Genomic DNA, 14,286 nt, shown 5'->3' with positions numbered 1-14,286 from the left:
AAAATGTAAGGGTAATCAATGTCCAAAAATGACGAAAATTGATTTTGTTCTAAGGGAACAATAGCTAAGATTAGTTGTTATTTTTTAGAAAATTTCCCATTATTTTTTGGCTGTTTGTGTTTAAATATCTCGAATCACAAACGATGAAATCAAAATTTTATTGCTAAAGCCCTTTAGATGATTAGTAGTATTATATATATATATATATGTTATAAACAGCCTTCAACCATAATAATTCGAAGAAGTCACACTCATGGAATTAGAACATTGACTCTTCCTTACAATCTCAGCTCAGGTTCCACCATGTCTTAGTTTATCACTGGTTATAACTACTCTAATTTCTTAGACTGATCAATGACTACTAAGATAATTTAATTAAAAATATGTACTCTGATATGTTATTAACGTTTATTGCGTACCAATCATCTTGAAAAGCATACAAAAATTTTAATTTCAAAGTAGCATGTCAAAAAGTACAGTGGATATGTGAACAAAAAAAACATAAATAGGGAATGACTACCGAGTATCGAACCCAGATAAGATGAATCTCGTCATAAGTGTGCCACGTCAGATTTTAGATAGCTTAATAAACTACCACATAAAATGAATTTCTTTTTAATTAGTACAAAGTTAAGGTTATAATTATTTAAAAGATCCACAATTAATATACGGATAAACATCCAACACATTATTAAAAAAACGACAATTGATGATTAATAAAATTGTCAGCTGTCAACACTCCCACATTACAAATTTACAATCATTCAATCAAAGCAATGATATTCAATATATCGTGCAAACTTAGGAAAACAGATTGCGAAGCAAAAATTAATGTTTACATAGTTAGCATGACGTATAGAGTATTGTTTTAGCAAATGTAAATTCAAAAATATATATCTTTTGATACTGCTGTACAAAATAATCTAACAAGCTACCCAAGTATCTTAATATATATATATATTGTATACGATTTTTTTTTCAAGAAATTTAGAATATACCTCGAAATAATATTTCTCCTAGAACCTTAACACCAATTAATGCATTTAAAACGTTTTTAAAATAATCTATATAGAGAGAATTTTCGATCCCCGCCATTTTCCTCCGAGAAATAACCCCAACCTTGAAGACGCCCTAATTTCACTCTTCTACTCAGCTTCTCCGAGACCTCAAACGATGCCTTCCATCCAAACCCCTCCGGGAAGGATCCTCCATCTGGAGATGGAGAATTTCAAGTCTTACAAGGGCCACCAGTTAGTAGGTCCGTTCAAGGACTTCACGGCCATTATCGGCCCCAACGGTGCCGGCAAATCCAACCTAATGGACGCGATAAGCTTCGTCCTCGGAGTCCGCACTGGTCAACTTCGTGGATCTCAGCTTAGGGATCTGATCTACGCCTTCGATGACCGAGAGAAGGAGCAGAGAGGAGGGAGGAAAGCGTTTGTTCGCCTTGTGTATCTCCTTGACGAAGGAGGGGTGGAGCTTCGTTTCACTCGTACTATTACCAGTTCTGGTGGGAGTGAGTATCGTATCGACAACAGGGTTGTGAACTGGGAAGTGTACAATGGGAAGCTCCGATCTATAGGGATACTTGTTAAGGCTCGTAACTTCTTAGTGTTTCAGGTGCTTGATTCTTCCTGATTTGATGAGAATTTCTATGATTGAAATTGGTTTATGTGGTTTTGATGTTGATTTCGTGTAGGGCGATGTTGAGTCTGTTGCTTCGAAGAATTCGAAAGAACTCACTGGACTTGTCGAGCAGATTTCTGGCTCTGATGACCTTAAGAAAGAGTACGAGGAGTTAGAAGAGAAGAAGGCCATCCCTCAAGAGAAAGCAGCTCTTATATATCAGAAGAAGAAAGCGATTGGTGCTGAGAAGAAGCTGAAGAAAGCACACAAGGAAGAAGCTGACAAGCATTTGAAGCTGCAAGACGAACTGGTAATGGTGTCCATATTTGCTCTTGTTTCTGAAACTCTACTCCTTGCCTTCTTTTTTCATGCCTTGCAGAAAGCTCTGAAGAGAGAACACTTCCTGTGGCAATTATATAACATTGAGAATGATATCGACAAGGAAAATGAAGATGTTGATGCTGAAAAGAACAATCGTAAAGATGTCATGGCAAATCTGGAGATGTTTGAGCATGAAGCTGGTAAGAGAAAGTTAGAACAAGCAAAGTATTTGAAAGAAATTGCTCAACGTGAAAAGAAGATTGCTGAGAGAAGCTCCAAGCTTGGAAAATACGTGAGTGCACTACCTTGAAGTCGTCTTTAATTAACAGTTTTTTTTCTTCTACTTGAGTAACTTATAAATTTTGTTCCTCCTGTCTGTAGCAACCTGAGCTTCTGAGATTGAAGGAGGAGATAGCTCGCATAAAATAAAAAATCGAGAGCAGTCGAAAGGAGGTGGATAAGAGGAAGAAAGAAAAAGGGAAGCATTCCGAAGAGATTGAACAGATGCAGAAAAGCATTAAGGATCTGAATGAGAAGATGAACGAATTAAACGAGAGGAGACAAGATCGCAGCAGAAAACTCCCAATGCTTGACAGTCAACTGCAAGAGTACTTTCGAATGTAAGTTAAAAAACAAGGATCTTTCCCTCTCTTCTAGTCTTTGCTATTTTCCAACGTTCCTGAGGTTTTCAATATTCACCAACTTGCATTCTCCATATTTCCTATTTATGATCTTCTTGCTTGAGTTTTTGTGGCGACATGTGTTCACTTGTTGCTTTACACTCTGGTTCTTTAAGTTCAATGAAAGAATTTTTTGGTACAGTTAGATAAGTACATTCCTCTGCTTGGAATAATGGTAAGCAGGCAAATAGTTAAGCGTTTTATTACAGACTGACATGTGTATAGTTGTTTACAGTCTATTCTTGGTGATGTCCTTGTGATTTTTGTATTATTCTTCTGGATTCGCCATCTACATGCATGTTCTTCCATCTTTTTGAGTTCTTATAAACCGCTTTGTTTTCTTATTGATTTTCCTTCATGTTTATCAATCTCAGAAAACAAGATGCTTGGATGAAAACCATTAAGCTCAGAGATGAGAAAGAGGTGTTAGATAGGCAATATCATACTGATCTCGAAGCATTGAGAAATCTGGAAGAAAATTACCAGCAACTGATAAATAGGGAGAATGATCTCGATGAACAAATTGAGCGAATGAAGTCCAGGCAAAAAGAGATTGAAGATTCATCTTCGGAATATAAGAACGAAACAACTAATCTAAAAAAGCAGTTGCGAACCCTGCAAGAAAAGCACCGAGATGCCAGGTTAGTATGGTCCTATTCACTAGATTCTTTTTACTTGCTTCATCTTTTGAAATATGGCCTGAGAGATTGGTTATTCACTTATCAAAAATATATCTTTCTAAAATTTCCTATTTTGACTAAAAATCCCTTCTTGACCTAGGCGGAATGCATTCTGCATACCCTCATACTCCGTCCTTTTATTTTAATCTGATAGTTTCTATCCCACTTCTACGTGCACAGGAATGCATCTGAGAAATTGAAGACTAGAATCACAGAATTAGAAGACCAGTTAAGTGATCAAACGGCTGAAAGATATGAAAACGAGAGAGATAGCAGGCTAACGCAGGCTGTCGAGTCTCTCAAGCGTCTATTTCAAGGAGTTCATGGTCGAATGACTGATCTGTGTCGACCAAATCGGAAGAAGTACAACCTTGCAGTTACTGTTGCCATGGGGAGATTTATGGATGCAGTTGTTGTAGAAGATGAAAACACAGGAAAGGACTGCATCAAGGTATTTCTGTTATGCTTGTTGTGTTGTTCTAACCTCATGCAAGTTGTTAATATTTTTTCATTGTTTTTTATCTCGTCTCTGCTGATAGTTACAGTTTCGTTAACAGTTGAGTAAGATAGGCATTACCGTAATACACCTCTGGCCTATGCCAACAAATAAATGATGCTTTAAACTCTACAACCTCTTTATATGATGATTTCAGTTCATATTATTTACCAAATAAGGGACATGTGCTATCAACGAGTATGTAACATATATATGATGCAATCTTCGTGCAACTAATCCCTATTCTGTGTTACTTGGCTTCCAATTTAACTTCGCGGATCTTTTTCTACCTTGCTTCTAAGTAATATGATGTACATGTGGAAGAGCATTTTGTGCCACTACTCCAGGTATGGGATTAAATGAGTTTCTTTGTTCATGCAGTACTTGAAAGAGCAAAGGCTTCCTCCTATGACATTTATTCCTCTTCAGTCAGTACGTGTCAAGCCAGTTCTTGAAAGTTTGAGAAATTTGGACGGCACAGCAAAGCTGGCGTTTGATGTTATCCAATATCCTTTGCAAATAAGTGAATGATTTTCCTTTTGGCTTACTCAAGATTGCCTGTTTAAATTTTTCGTTCTTTGGCTTCATTGCGTGCATAGTTGTGGGTAGGCATGAGAATGTTTCGATGTATTAAATAACGATTGACAAACATAGAAAGGTTGATGTGAGCAGGTTTCCAGTTTATGTATTTGGACCTTAACTAGTTCACGTTCGATCCTGAGTTAGAGAAGGCAGTCCTCTTTGCTGTTGGAAATACTCTTGTCTGTGACGACCTTGATGAAGCCAAACGTCTTAGCTGGACCGGAGAGAGATTTAAAGGTTATGTTCACGTTTCCTTGTTTAGATGTAACATACTCATATGCGTGCACTGACGTTGGGCTTTGATTTCTACATACCCTGGTTTCTATTATTTCCAGTTGTTACTGTTGATGGCATATTACTCACAAAGGCGGGAACAATGACTGGTGGTACCAGTGGTGGAATGGAAGCAAAGTCTAACAAATGGGATGACAAGAAAATTGAAGGTTGGCTTGTCACCAACTGCTTTAAAGCGTCTTCCCTTTCAATTTGTCTTAGAGTCAACATTTCGGTTGTGCAGGACTGATGAAAAAGAAAGAAGAATATGAACTGGAATTGGAAAAGGTTGGATCTATTCGAGATATGCAGATAAAGGAGTCTGAAATATCGGGTAAAATAAGTGGACTTGAAAAAAAGATTCAGTATGCTGAAATTGAGAAGGTAACAACCAATCGTATATCTAACTTACTTCACACTGTCAGGAATTACTAATTGGTGGCTTCGTTTTATAGAAAAGCATCAAAGACAAACTTCCAAATCTTGAGCAAGCGAAGCGGAATATAACTGAAGAAAGTAGGCGCATAAATGTTGAACTTTCTAAGGTAATTTAATATCTTTTTCTGATATCTAGAAAAGTTAAAACCTGATGACAATAATATGACTGAATCCCGTTGGTATTGTAGTCAAGAGCTGAGGTTGATAAGAGAAATACAGAAATCAGGAAGTTGGAGAAAAGTATCAATGAGATTGTGGACCATATCTATACGGGTTTTAGCAAGTCTGTTGGTCTTACTAACATACGTGAATATGAAGAAAAACAGCTCAAGGAGGCTCAAGAAGTGGCTGAAGAAAGGCTGAATCTGAGTAACCAGCTTGCTAAGTTAAAATACCAGTATGTTCCTTTGCTCTGTGTTTCTTGTTACATATAAGATTTATTCTAACTTCCCATATACAGTTTTACTGTCTATCGATTTCTGTTGCATCATTTCTGTGCTAATAGATATCCCTGATTCCCACGTCAACGTTTCAGATGATCTTTTTCCATATCCGGTTAAAAATGAAACATTTTGTTGTGCATACTGTTCTTGCATTTTGACTATCACGTGGCTCATAAAAAGAAGGCACTACAGCTCTGTGAGATTTATATGATTAGTAGGCAGCTGTTGTCTATATTGGCAAGTTTGTTGGGGTCAGTATATGTAGCCTGTAAAAACCTAGGTGGTTACAAACTCTCAATACGCTAACTAGTTGACTGAGTTGACGCACTGCTTTCTAGGAGCTCAAGTTGTACAATCATAGTAAACCGAAACTTTTCTTATTGGTCTATTAAAATAACTTTCTTATTGATTTCAGGGTGGAATATGAGCAAAACCGAGATGTGGGTTCACGAATTCGAAAGCTAGAATTTTCTATCAGTTCGTTGGAATCTGATTTGGAGAAAATACAGAAGAGGAAGTCTGAACTTAAGGAGCTAACAGAAAAAGCTACTAATGAAATCAACAATTGGAAAAAGGAAATGAGAGGTATTTTAGTTCTACCTCTACATAAATCTGATGGGATGGCCTGATCAGTTCTATGCTTTTTTCAATAATAAATGCCATTATGAATTGTCAGTTTGATGATTTCATTCCTAGCGCACATCAACATTGTCCGTATGAGTTTGCTTCATATTGATTACCTTATGTTGGAACCCTGGAGTAATGCATTGAAATATGAAAATTTCTTATGCTTTCTTTGGGGTTGTTTAATTTTATGGATCTTTCGTCACCCCTTAACCAATTGATTGTTTCATTACCTGATAATTGACGTTTGTAGATTGGTCTGAGTTGGGTTTGAACAAATTTTATATGTACATTATCTGCTCGAGCTCTTGCCTTAATTGTATGGTTACAGTACATCTTAAAGGAAGATGCTAAAATGCTAGTGGCTGACAAATGGTTAATACGAAGATTCAGTATTGTAGATACTCTTCCCCTGTTATCCTCTTTACCTTTGCTGGTATAACCATAACTTACACGACCATATACTTTAATATCACCATCCCTATCTAATGTTCTTTGCGTAGCACAAATCTGCAGTGTTTTTTTCTTTCATAAAGGTGCGAATATCTAATACTCTTGCTTGCAGAGTGCAAACAAAAATCAGAAGAGTATGAAAAAGAAATCTTGGATTGGAAAAAGCAGGCTTCTCAAGCGACAACAAGCATAACCAAACTCAATCGTCAGATAAATTCTAAGGTACAATGGAGACTCATCAAATCCTTATCCAAAGATTTGTATGTCAGAGTATAGGTGCACTAAAGGTACCTTTTGCTATCAGGAAACGCAAATTGAGCAGCTGATCTCGCAAAAGCAGGAAATAGCTGAGCAGTGTGAGCTTGAACGTATTGCCCTTCCTGTTTTATCAGATGCTGCGGAGGAAGAGGACTCAGATGGGCCACAGTATGACTTTAGTGAGTTGGATAGAGCTCATCTCCAAGAACGGAGACCATCTGCTCGTGATAGAATGGATGCGGAATACAGGCAGAAAATAGAATCTAAATCATCCGAGATTGAAAGGACGGCTCCAAACTTAAGAGCTCTTGACCAGTATGAGGCTATACAAGAGAAAGAAAAACAAGTTAGCCAAGAGTTTGAAGCTGCCAGGAAGGAGGAGAAACAAGTAGCGGATGCCTACAATACTGTTAAGCAGAAGAGGTAACTCCAAATTTCTCTTGTGAAATGATCTTTCGAACTTTGAAGAATATTGCTAGCATTTAGCCAGCGACTTTATGGTGCAACCAAAACTGGACAAGTAACATTCTGAAAATTCTAGTTCTATGGAAATTACCTGATAGAGATACCCGTCTGGATAGAATGCACACACAAGTGTATCTCAGTTTTTCTTGATTCATACATTCGATTAGAGTTTTCGCTGCTGACTACAAACTGTTGTGCAGGTATGAGCTATTTATGGAAGCGTTCAACCACATTTCTAGCATCATTGACAAGATCTACAAGCAGCTAACCAAGAGTAATACTCATCCATTGGGTGGGACTGCTTATCTAAACCTAGAGAATGAGGATGATCCGTTTCTACAGGGTATAAAGTACACAACAATGCCCCCAACAAAGCGTTTCCGTGACATGGAACAGCTCTCTGGAGGAGAGAAAACAGTTGCCGCTTTGGCATTACTCTTCTCCATCCATAGGTATCCCCACCGACCTAGTTATACCCATAATTTTCAAAATATTAAAGTAATTTTGTAGTGTAGCCTTGGATTTATCTCCAATCTTTTTTTTTTTTTTTTTTTGTTAAAGTCTTTGATGTTGCCATACTAACTTTGTTATTTACCCAAAACGTTGAAAATGGTCATGATCAGGTTTTTGTTTTCCATCTTTTCAGCTATAGACCTTCGCCCTTTTTCATACTGGATGAAGTGGATGCTGCGCTGGATAATTTAAACGTTGCAAAAGTCGCTCAGTTTATTCGTAGCAAATCCTGCCAAGCCGCACGTGAAAATCAGGATGCAGAGGATGGGCATGGCTTCCAGAGCATTGTCATATCTCTCAAGGACAGCTTCTATGACAAGGCGGAAGCTCTGGTTGGAGTTTACAGAGACGTCGATAAGAGGTGATCACATCTTCTTTTTTTTTTTAACTTGTATCTACTTGTCCATGTGTAGTTACCAAAAATTTAAGCCGATATCTGACAACTCGTTCATGATTCATTTGCTGCAGTTGCTCGAGTACTATGTCTTTTGACCTTGGGAACTACGCAGAGTCGTAATTGGTTCAGCAACCCTCACCTAGGAGTTTAGGTTGTTGGAGTAAGCTTGAAATAGCTTGGAGATCAAGCTTATCCTAATCTACCAAGATATGAGGATTAGGAATTATCTAAAGAAGTCTTAGGAGTTATCTAAAAAAGAAAAATAAGGTTAGGAGTTATCTAAATCTTGTTAAAAAAAGGAGTTGCAGACTTGTTGCAACCAAGCGTGAGTTTTTGATAATTGTGAAAGCAGAGAGCTTAAGGTTTGAGAGGATATTTCCTTAAGATTAATAAGAGAGCAAATTCTTGTTACTGATCTTTCATACAATCGATAGACTCATACTATATTTGGTATCAGAGCTGTAGGTGCGATCAAATCAACATCATGGGAGATATTGTTGTGTCGAAACCAAAAGAAGGTGGAGGAACCAAAGTAAGCTGTCCCATGCTTACGGAGGTTAACTACAACGTCTGGGCAATCCGGATCAAGCTATTGTTGAAGGTACACAAAGTCTGGGATGCAGTGGAGAATGAATCTGATGATGAAGACAAGAAGGATTTGGCTAAATCCTTAATCTTTGGTGCCGTACCTGAAACGCTTGTACTACAACTAGGTGAGTTGGATTCTTCAAAGAAGGTGTGGGATGCAATAAAGTCGCGGTACGTAGGGGCAGAACGTGTGCGTGAAGCGAGATTACAAACCTTGATGAGTGATTTCGAGAGATTGAAGATGAAAGATAGCGAAACCATAGATGACTTTGTGGGAAAGCTAACAGAGATTCGATCTAAGTCAGCTGCTCTGGGAGAAACCATTGAGGAATCTAAGCTCGTTAAGAAGTTCCTGACCAGTCTCCCACGAAAGAAGTTCATCCATATGGTTGCATCATTGGAGCAAGTCCTGGATCTCAAGACAACGAGCTTCGAGGACATGGTCGGTTGAAGGTGTTTGAAGAAAGAGTGAGGGAAGAAGAAGAAGAGACACATGAGACACAAAGCAAACTCATGTATGCAAGCAATGAGACTCACTCTGCCCCAAGCTCATACAGTCGTGATCACAACAACTATTACAGAGGTCGTGGTCGTGGTGGACGCTACTACAACCGTGGTAGAGGACGAGGCAGATACAATGATCGGTCTCAGGATACTACCGATGTGTCAAAGATACAATGCTTCCGGTGTGACAAGTATGGTCACTATGCGTCTACATGTCCAGACCGTTTATTGAAATTGCAAGAGGCTACTGAGACCAAAGATGAAAGCACACAGGAAGCGGAGGAGTTGATGATGCAGGAGGTTGTTTTCCTCAATGAGAAGAACGTCAATCCTAAGGACTTTGAAACCAACACAGACAATGTGTGGTACTTAGATAACGGGGCTAGCAATCATATGACCGGAAATCTCAAGTATTTTAAAAAGATTGATGAAACTGTCACAGGGAATGTGAGGTAAACTGATAGCACAGGCTAAGAGATCAAGGAACCGGCTGTATAAGGTTACTATCGATGTGGTCAGTGAGAGGTGCTTACAGCTTCAGACGACAAGTGAATCAGCAAGATGGCACGCTAGACTGGGTCACATAGGCAAAGAATCAATGAGAACTATGATCAGCAAAGAACTCGTGGTAGGAATGCCAAAGATTAGCGTTGATAAGGATACATGCTCAAGCTGTTTGCGCGGGAAACAAGCAAGACATTCATTCCCGCAAGCAACTACGTTCAGAGCAAAGAGAACACTAGAACTCATTCATGGAGATCTCTGTGGCCCAATAACACCTGTCACGCCATCAAAGAAGAGATATATATTTGTACTAATCGACGACCATTCCCGTTACATGTGGTCAATACTACTTAGCGAGAAAGGGGAGGCATTTGAGAAGTTTAAGAAGTTCAAAGCCACTGTCGAGAGAGAGAGAGGAGTCTCCATTGGGATGATTAGGACCAACAGAGGAGGAGAGTTTGTTTCAAACGAATTCCAATCTTACTGTGAAACAAATGGCATCACAAGACAACTTACAGCTCCTTATTCCCCTCAACAAAATGGCGTTGTGGAGCGACGGAACAGAACTCTTCTAGGCATGACCAGAAGCATACTAAATCATATGCATCTACCTAACTACTTGTGGGGTGAGGCGGTGAGACATGTAACATATATCATAAATAGAGTAGCCACACGAGTACTACTGCTTCAAACTCCATACGAAGCGTACAAGGGAAGGAAGCCAAACCTTGGTCACATTCGTGTTTTTGGGTGCGTCTCTCATGCTAAGACTGATACTCACCGTTTGAAGAAGCTTGATGATCGATCTAGAACACTGGTGCATCTCGGTATAGAACCAGGATCTAAGGCCTACAGACTACTTGACCCAGTGAACAGAAAAGTGGTAGTGAGCAGAGATGTAATATTTGAAGAAGGAAAAAGCTGGGATTGGCAAGAGTGTGAGAATTCTGACGCTACAGTAACGTTTCAGGTTGAGTTCGGGGGATATGGAAATCATGGGATCAGTGAGATAGACAGCAAAGAGATTAATCATGAGCCAGAAAATCAATCCGAGGAAGTAGTTGCAGAGCAGCGTGATACGAAGGATCCTGTAGAAGAGTCAGATGATGATGATACAAACAATGGCTTAAGAAGGTCACAGAGGGAAACTAGAAGGCCGAGCTACTTGGATGACTACATCCTCTGTGCAGAGATCGAAGGAGAGCTGTTACTACAGTGCATCAATGATGAGCCATGGAACTTTGATGAGGCAAAGGATCAGAAAGTCTGGAGAGATGCTTGTGAGGATGAGATAAGCTCAATAGTTAAGAACAAGACATGGAACTTGGTGGAGCTTCCGGCTGGAGCTAGAGCGATTGGTCTCAAGTGGATCTTTAAGATCAAACGGAACTCTGATGGAAGCATCAACAAGTATAAGGCGAGATTAGTTGCAAAAGGTTACATCCAGCGACATGGAATTGACTTTGAGGAGGTGTTTGCACCAGTTGCACGCATTGAAACTGTTAGATTCATATTGTCACTGGCGGCATCAAAAGGTTGGGAAGTGCATCATCTAGATGTGAAGACAGCATTCCTCCACGGTGATCTAAAGGAGGAAGTATATGTGTCACAGCCAGAGGGTTTCATAGTTTAAGGACATGAGAATAAAGTGTATAAGTTGAACAAGGCACTCTACGGGCTACGTCAAGCTCCGAGAGCGTGGAATGAGAAGATGAATTCAGTGCTTGGCAAGTTGAACTTTGTGAGATGCTCCAAGGAACCTGCTCTATATCGTCGACAGGAGGGAGAACAACTTCTATTGGTAGCTGTATATGTCGACGATCTGCTCATAACAGGAACAAGCTTGAAGCTGATTGTAAGCTTTAAGGAAGAGATGTCTGCACGCTTTGAGATGAGTGATTTGGGAAAACTCACTTATTACTTGGGCATTGAGGTACATCAGCATGAAGGAGGGATTACTCTGAAGCAGGAAAGATATGCAAAGAAGATACTAGAGGAGAGAAGGATGCAGGACTGCAACATGGTTCATGTGCCAATGGACCCGAGTTTCATGATGTCGAAAGCTTGTGATGAGCAGCGAGTTGATGAAAAGGAGTACAGAAGAAACATAGGGTGTCTAAGATACCTTCTTCACACCAGACCTGATATCTCATATGCAGCCGGTGTGTTGAGTAGGTATATGCCAGAACCGAGGACCTTGCATGCTGCAGCAATGAAGCATGTTCTCCGTTACTTGCAGGGTACGCCGTCTTATGGTTTGGTTTTTAAAAAAGGAATGAATGCAAAGTTGACTGGTTACAGTGATGCAAGTCACAATGTAGATGAGGACGATGGGAGAAGTACGACTGGACACGTTTTTTACTTCTTTGATTCACCTATCACCTGGTGTTCACAGAAGCAAGAAACAGTGGCTCTATCATCTTGTGAGGCAGAGTTCGTGGCAGGGACAGAGGCAGCAAAACAAGCTATTTGGCTTCAGGATCTCTTTGGTGAGATAGTTGGCAGACAAGGTGAAAGAGTAGTGATTTACATTGATAATAAATCGGCCATAGCTCTCAGCAGGAACCCAGTGTTCCATGGACGAAGTAAGCATATTCACCGGAGGTATCATTTCATAAGGGAGTGTGTGGACAACAACTTGATCGAGGTTCATCATGTAGCAGGAAGTCAACAACTAGCAGACATTTTAAAAAAACCATTAGCGAGAATCCGATTCAATTAGATGAAGAGTATACTTGGTGTTGAAGACTTATCAAGAAATGGGTTCAAGCTTAAGAGGGAGAATGTTGGAGTAAGCTTGAAATAGCTTGGAGATCAAGCTTATCCTAATCTACCAAGATATGAGGATTAGGAATTATCTAAAGAATTCTTAGGAGTTATCTAAAAAAGAAAAATAAGGTTAGGAGTTATCTAAATCTTGTTAAAAAAAGGAGTTGCAGGCTTGTTGCAACCAAGCGTGAGTTTTTGATAATTGTGAAAGCAGAGAGTAGGCCTGGGCATTTCGGGTATCGGTTCGGTTCGGTTCGGGTATTTCGGGTTTTGGGTAGTTCGGATAGGGGCTAGAGGATTCATTTAGTACTTGACCTATTTTCGGTTCGGTTCGGTTCGGATAGTTTCGGGTTCGGTTCGGTTCGGATAGTAAATGTAGGAACCGGAAAATATCCAGAAAAAAGTTTGGTTCTCATTTGGATCCGGTTCGGGTTCGGATAGTTCGGGTAGTTCGGATAATTTGGATAAAATATCGGTTATTTAGGGTAAAATATCAAATAATTAGGATGATTTAGATAAAAAAATTGGATATTTCGGATTACTTTGGATATTTCGGATAAAACTATCTGGATAGTTTCAGATAGTTTCGGATACTTTCGGGTAGGTTGGATACTTTATAATAATTTAGTTATCCTCAACTATTTTCAGATACTTTTAATAGAATTTTAAAATAAAAACGGTTCGGTTCCGGTTTGGTCGGTTATTTCGGATATAAAAATATAGGAACCGTTCGGGTATTTGAGGGTATTAGTCCGGTTCCGGTTTCGGGTATGTCGGTTCGGGTCCGGTTCGGTTCTTCGGTTCCGGTTATTTTGCTCAGGCCTAGCAGAGAGCTTAAGGTTTGAGAGGATATTTCCTTAAGATTAATAAGAGAGCAAATTCTTGTTACTGATCTTTCATACAATCGATAGACTCATACTATATAGGTAAGCATTATAAACCCTAGCTTTTTCTCTATATAATATAGTAAGTACTGAATGGTGTTCAACTTCTGGGCTGTGTTCGAAGGCATATGTACCAGCGGTATGGTGATTTATATGGGGGTTTCATGCGTGATAGAAGCTTTGTAAGATCTGACGCTGTAGAACATGTGAAACTTTTTTAAATGTTGTATCAGAAACTGAGGATGCTAGTTTATCAATCTGGTTGGTGTCTTAGATTATTGTGGAAAGTACGATGATAGTTTGTGTGTACATATTTTAAGTTCCTGTTGAATGTTTCTAGCTGAGTAGTTTTGATACAGGCGAAGTTCATATTGAACTGTGTACCGAAGCTATGGACGGGTTTAGTTAAAGTCAAATTAAAATAGCTAAAATAACAGAAATTCAGGCAACTTTATCCAAATTGGCATATAATTATACTTTACAATTATCTATTATCCAATTTAAAACTTTAAAATCATATCAATAAATTCTCGGATGGGATACTTTACAATTGCCTAAATCTGAATAACACAAGACTTGCGTCCTCCTTTTATCTATCTCACCTTCGCAATCATTAAAGCACATCACGATCTCAATTTATATTTTAAAAAAATCTGATAAAAAAACAAGGGGAGGTAGACAACTGTTTAATCCTAAAACGATATGGTCGGATTAACACATCAAGATTTAGTTTAGGGTTTCTAAGAAGACGCTTTATTCGATCGGTTGATGAGAGTTTACAAGAGTTT

General features: G+C 39.0%; 1 protein-coding gene and 1 pseudogene across 1 annotated transcript; both read left to right on the top strand.

The window, feature by feature from the left end:
- The first annotated feature begins 1,142 nt into the window (after positions 1-1,142).
- LOC106332448 lies at positions 1,143-13,728 on the top strand (annotated as a pseudogene).
- LOC106330362 (uncharacterized protein PHLOEM PROTEIN 2-LIKE A7-like) lies at positions 8,734-9,288 on the top strand. The gene has a single exon (XM_013768839.1). The coding sequence runs from the start codon at positions 8,734-8,736 to the stop codon at positions 9,286-9,288; it is 555 nt and encodes a 184-aa protein (XP_013624293.1).
- Positions 13,729-14,286: the final 558 nt, after the last annotated feature.

Source organism: Brassica oleracea, chromosome C3 (genome assembly GCF_000695525.1).
Source record: "Brassica oleracea var. oleracea cultivar TO1000 chromosome C3, BOL, whole genome shotgun sequence".
NCBI classification, from domain to species: domain Eukaryota; kingdom Viridiplantae; phylum Streptophyta; class Magnoliopsida; order Brassicales; family Brassicaceae; genus Brassica; species Brassica oleracea.
The sequence above is the reverse complement of the archived record's forward strand: the minus strand, read 5'-3'. Positions and strand labels throughout refer to the sequence as shown.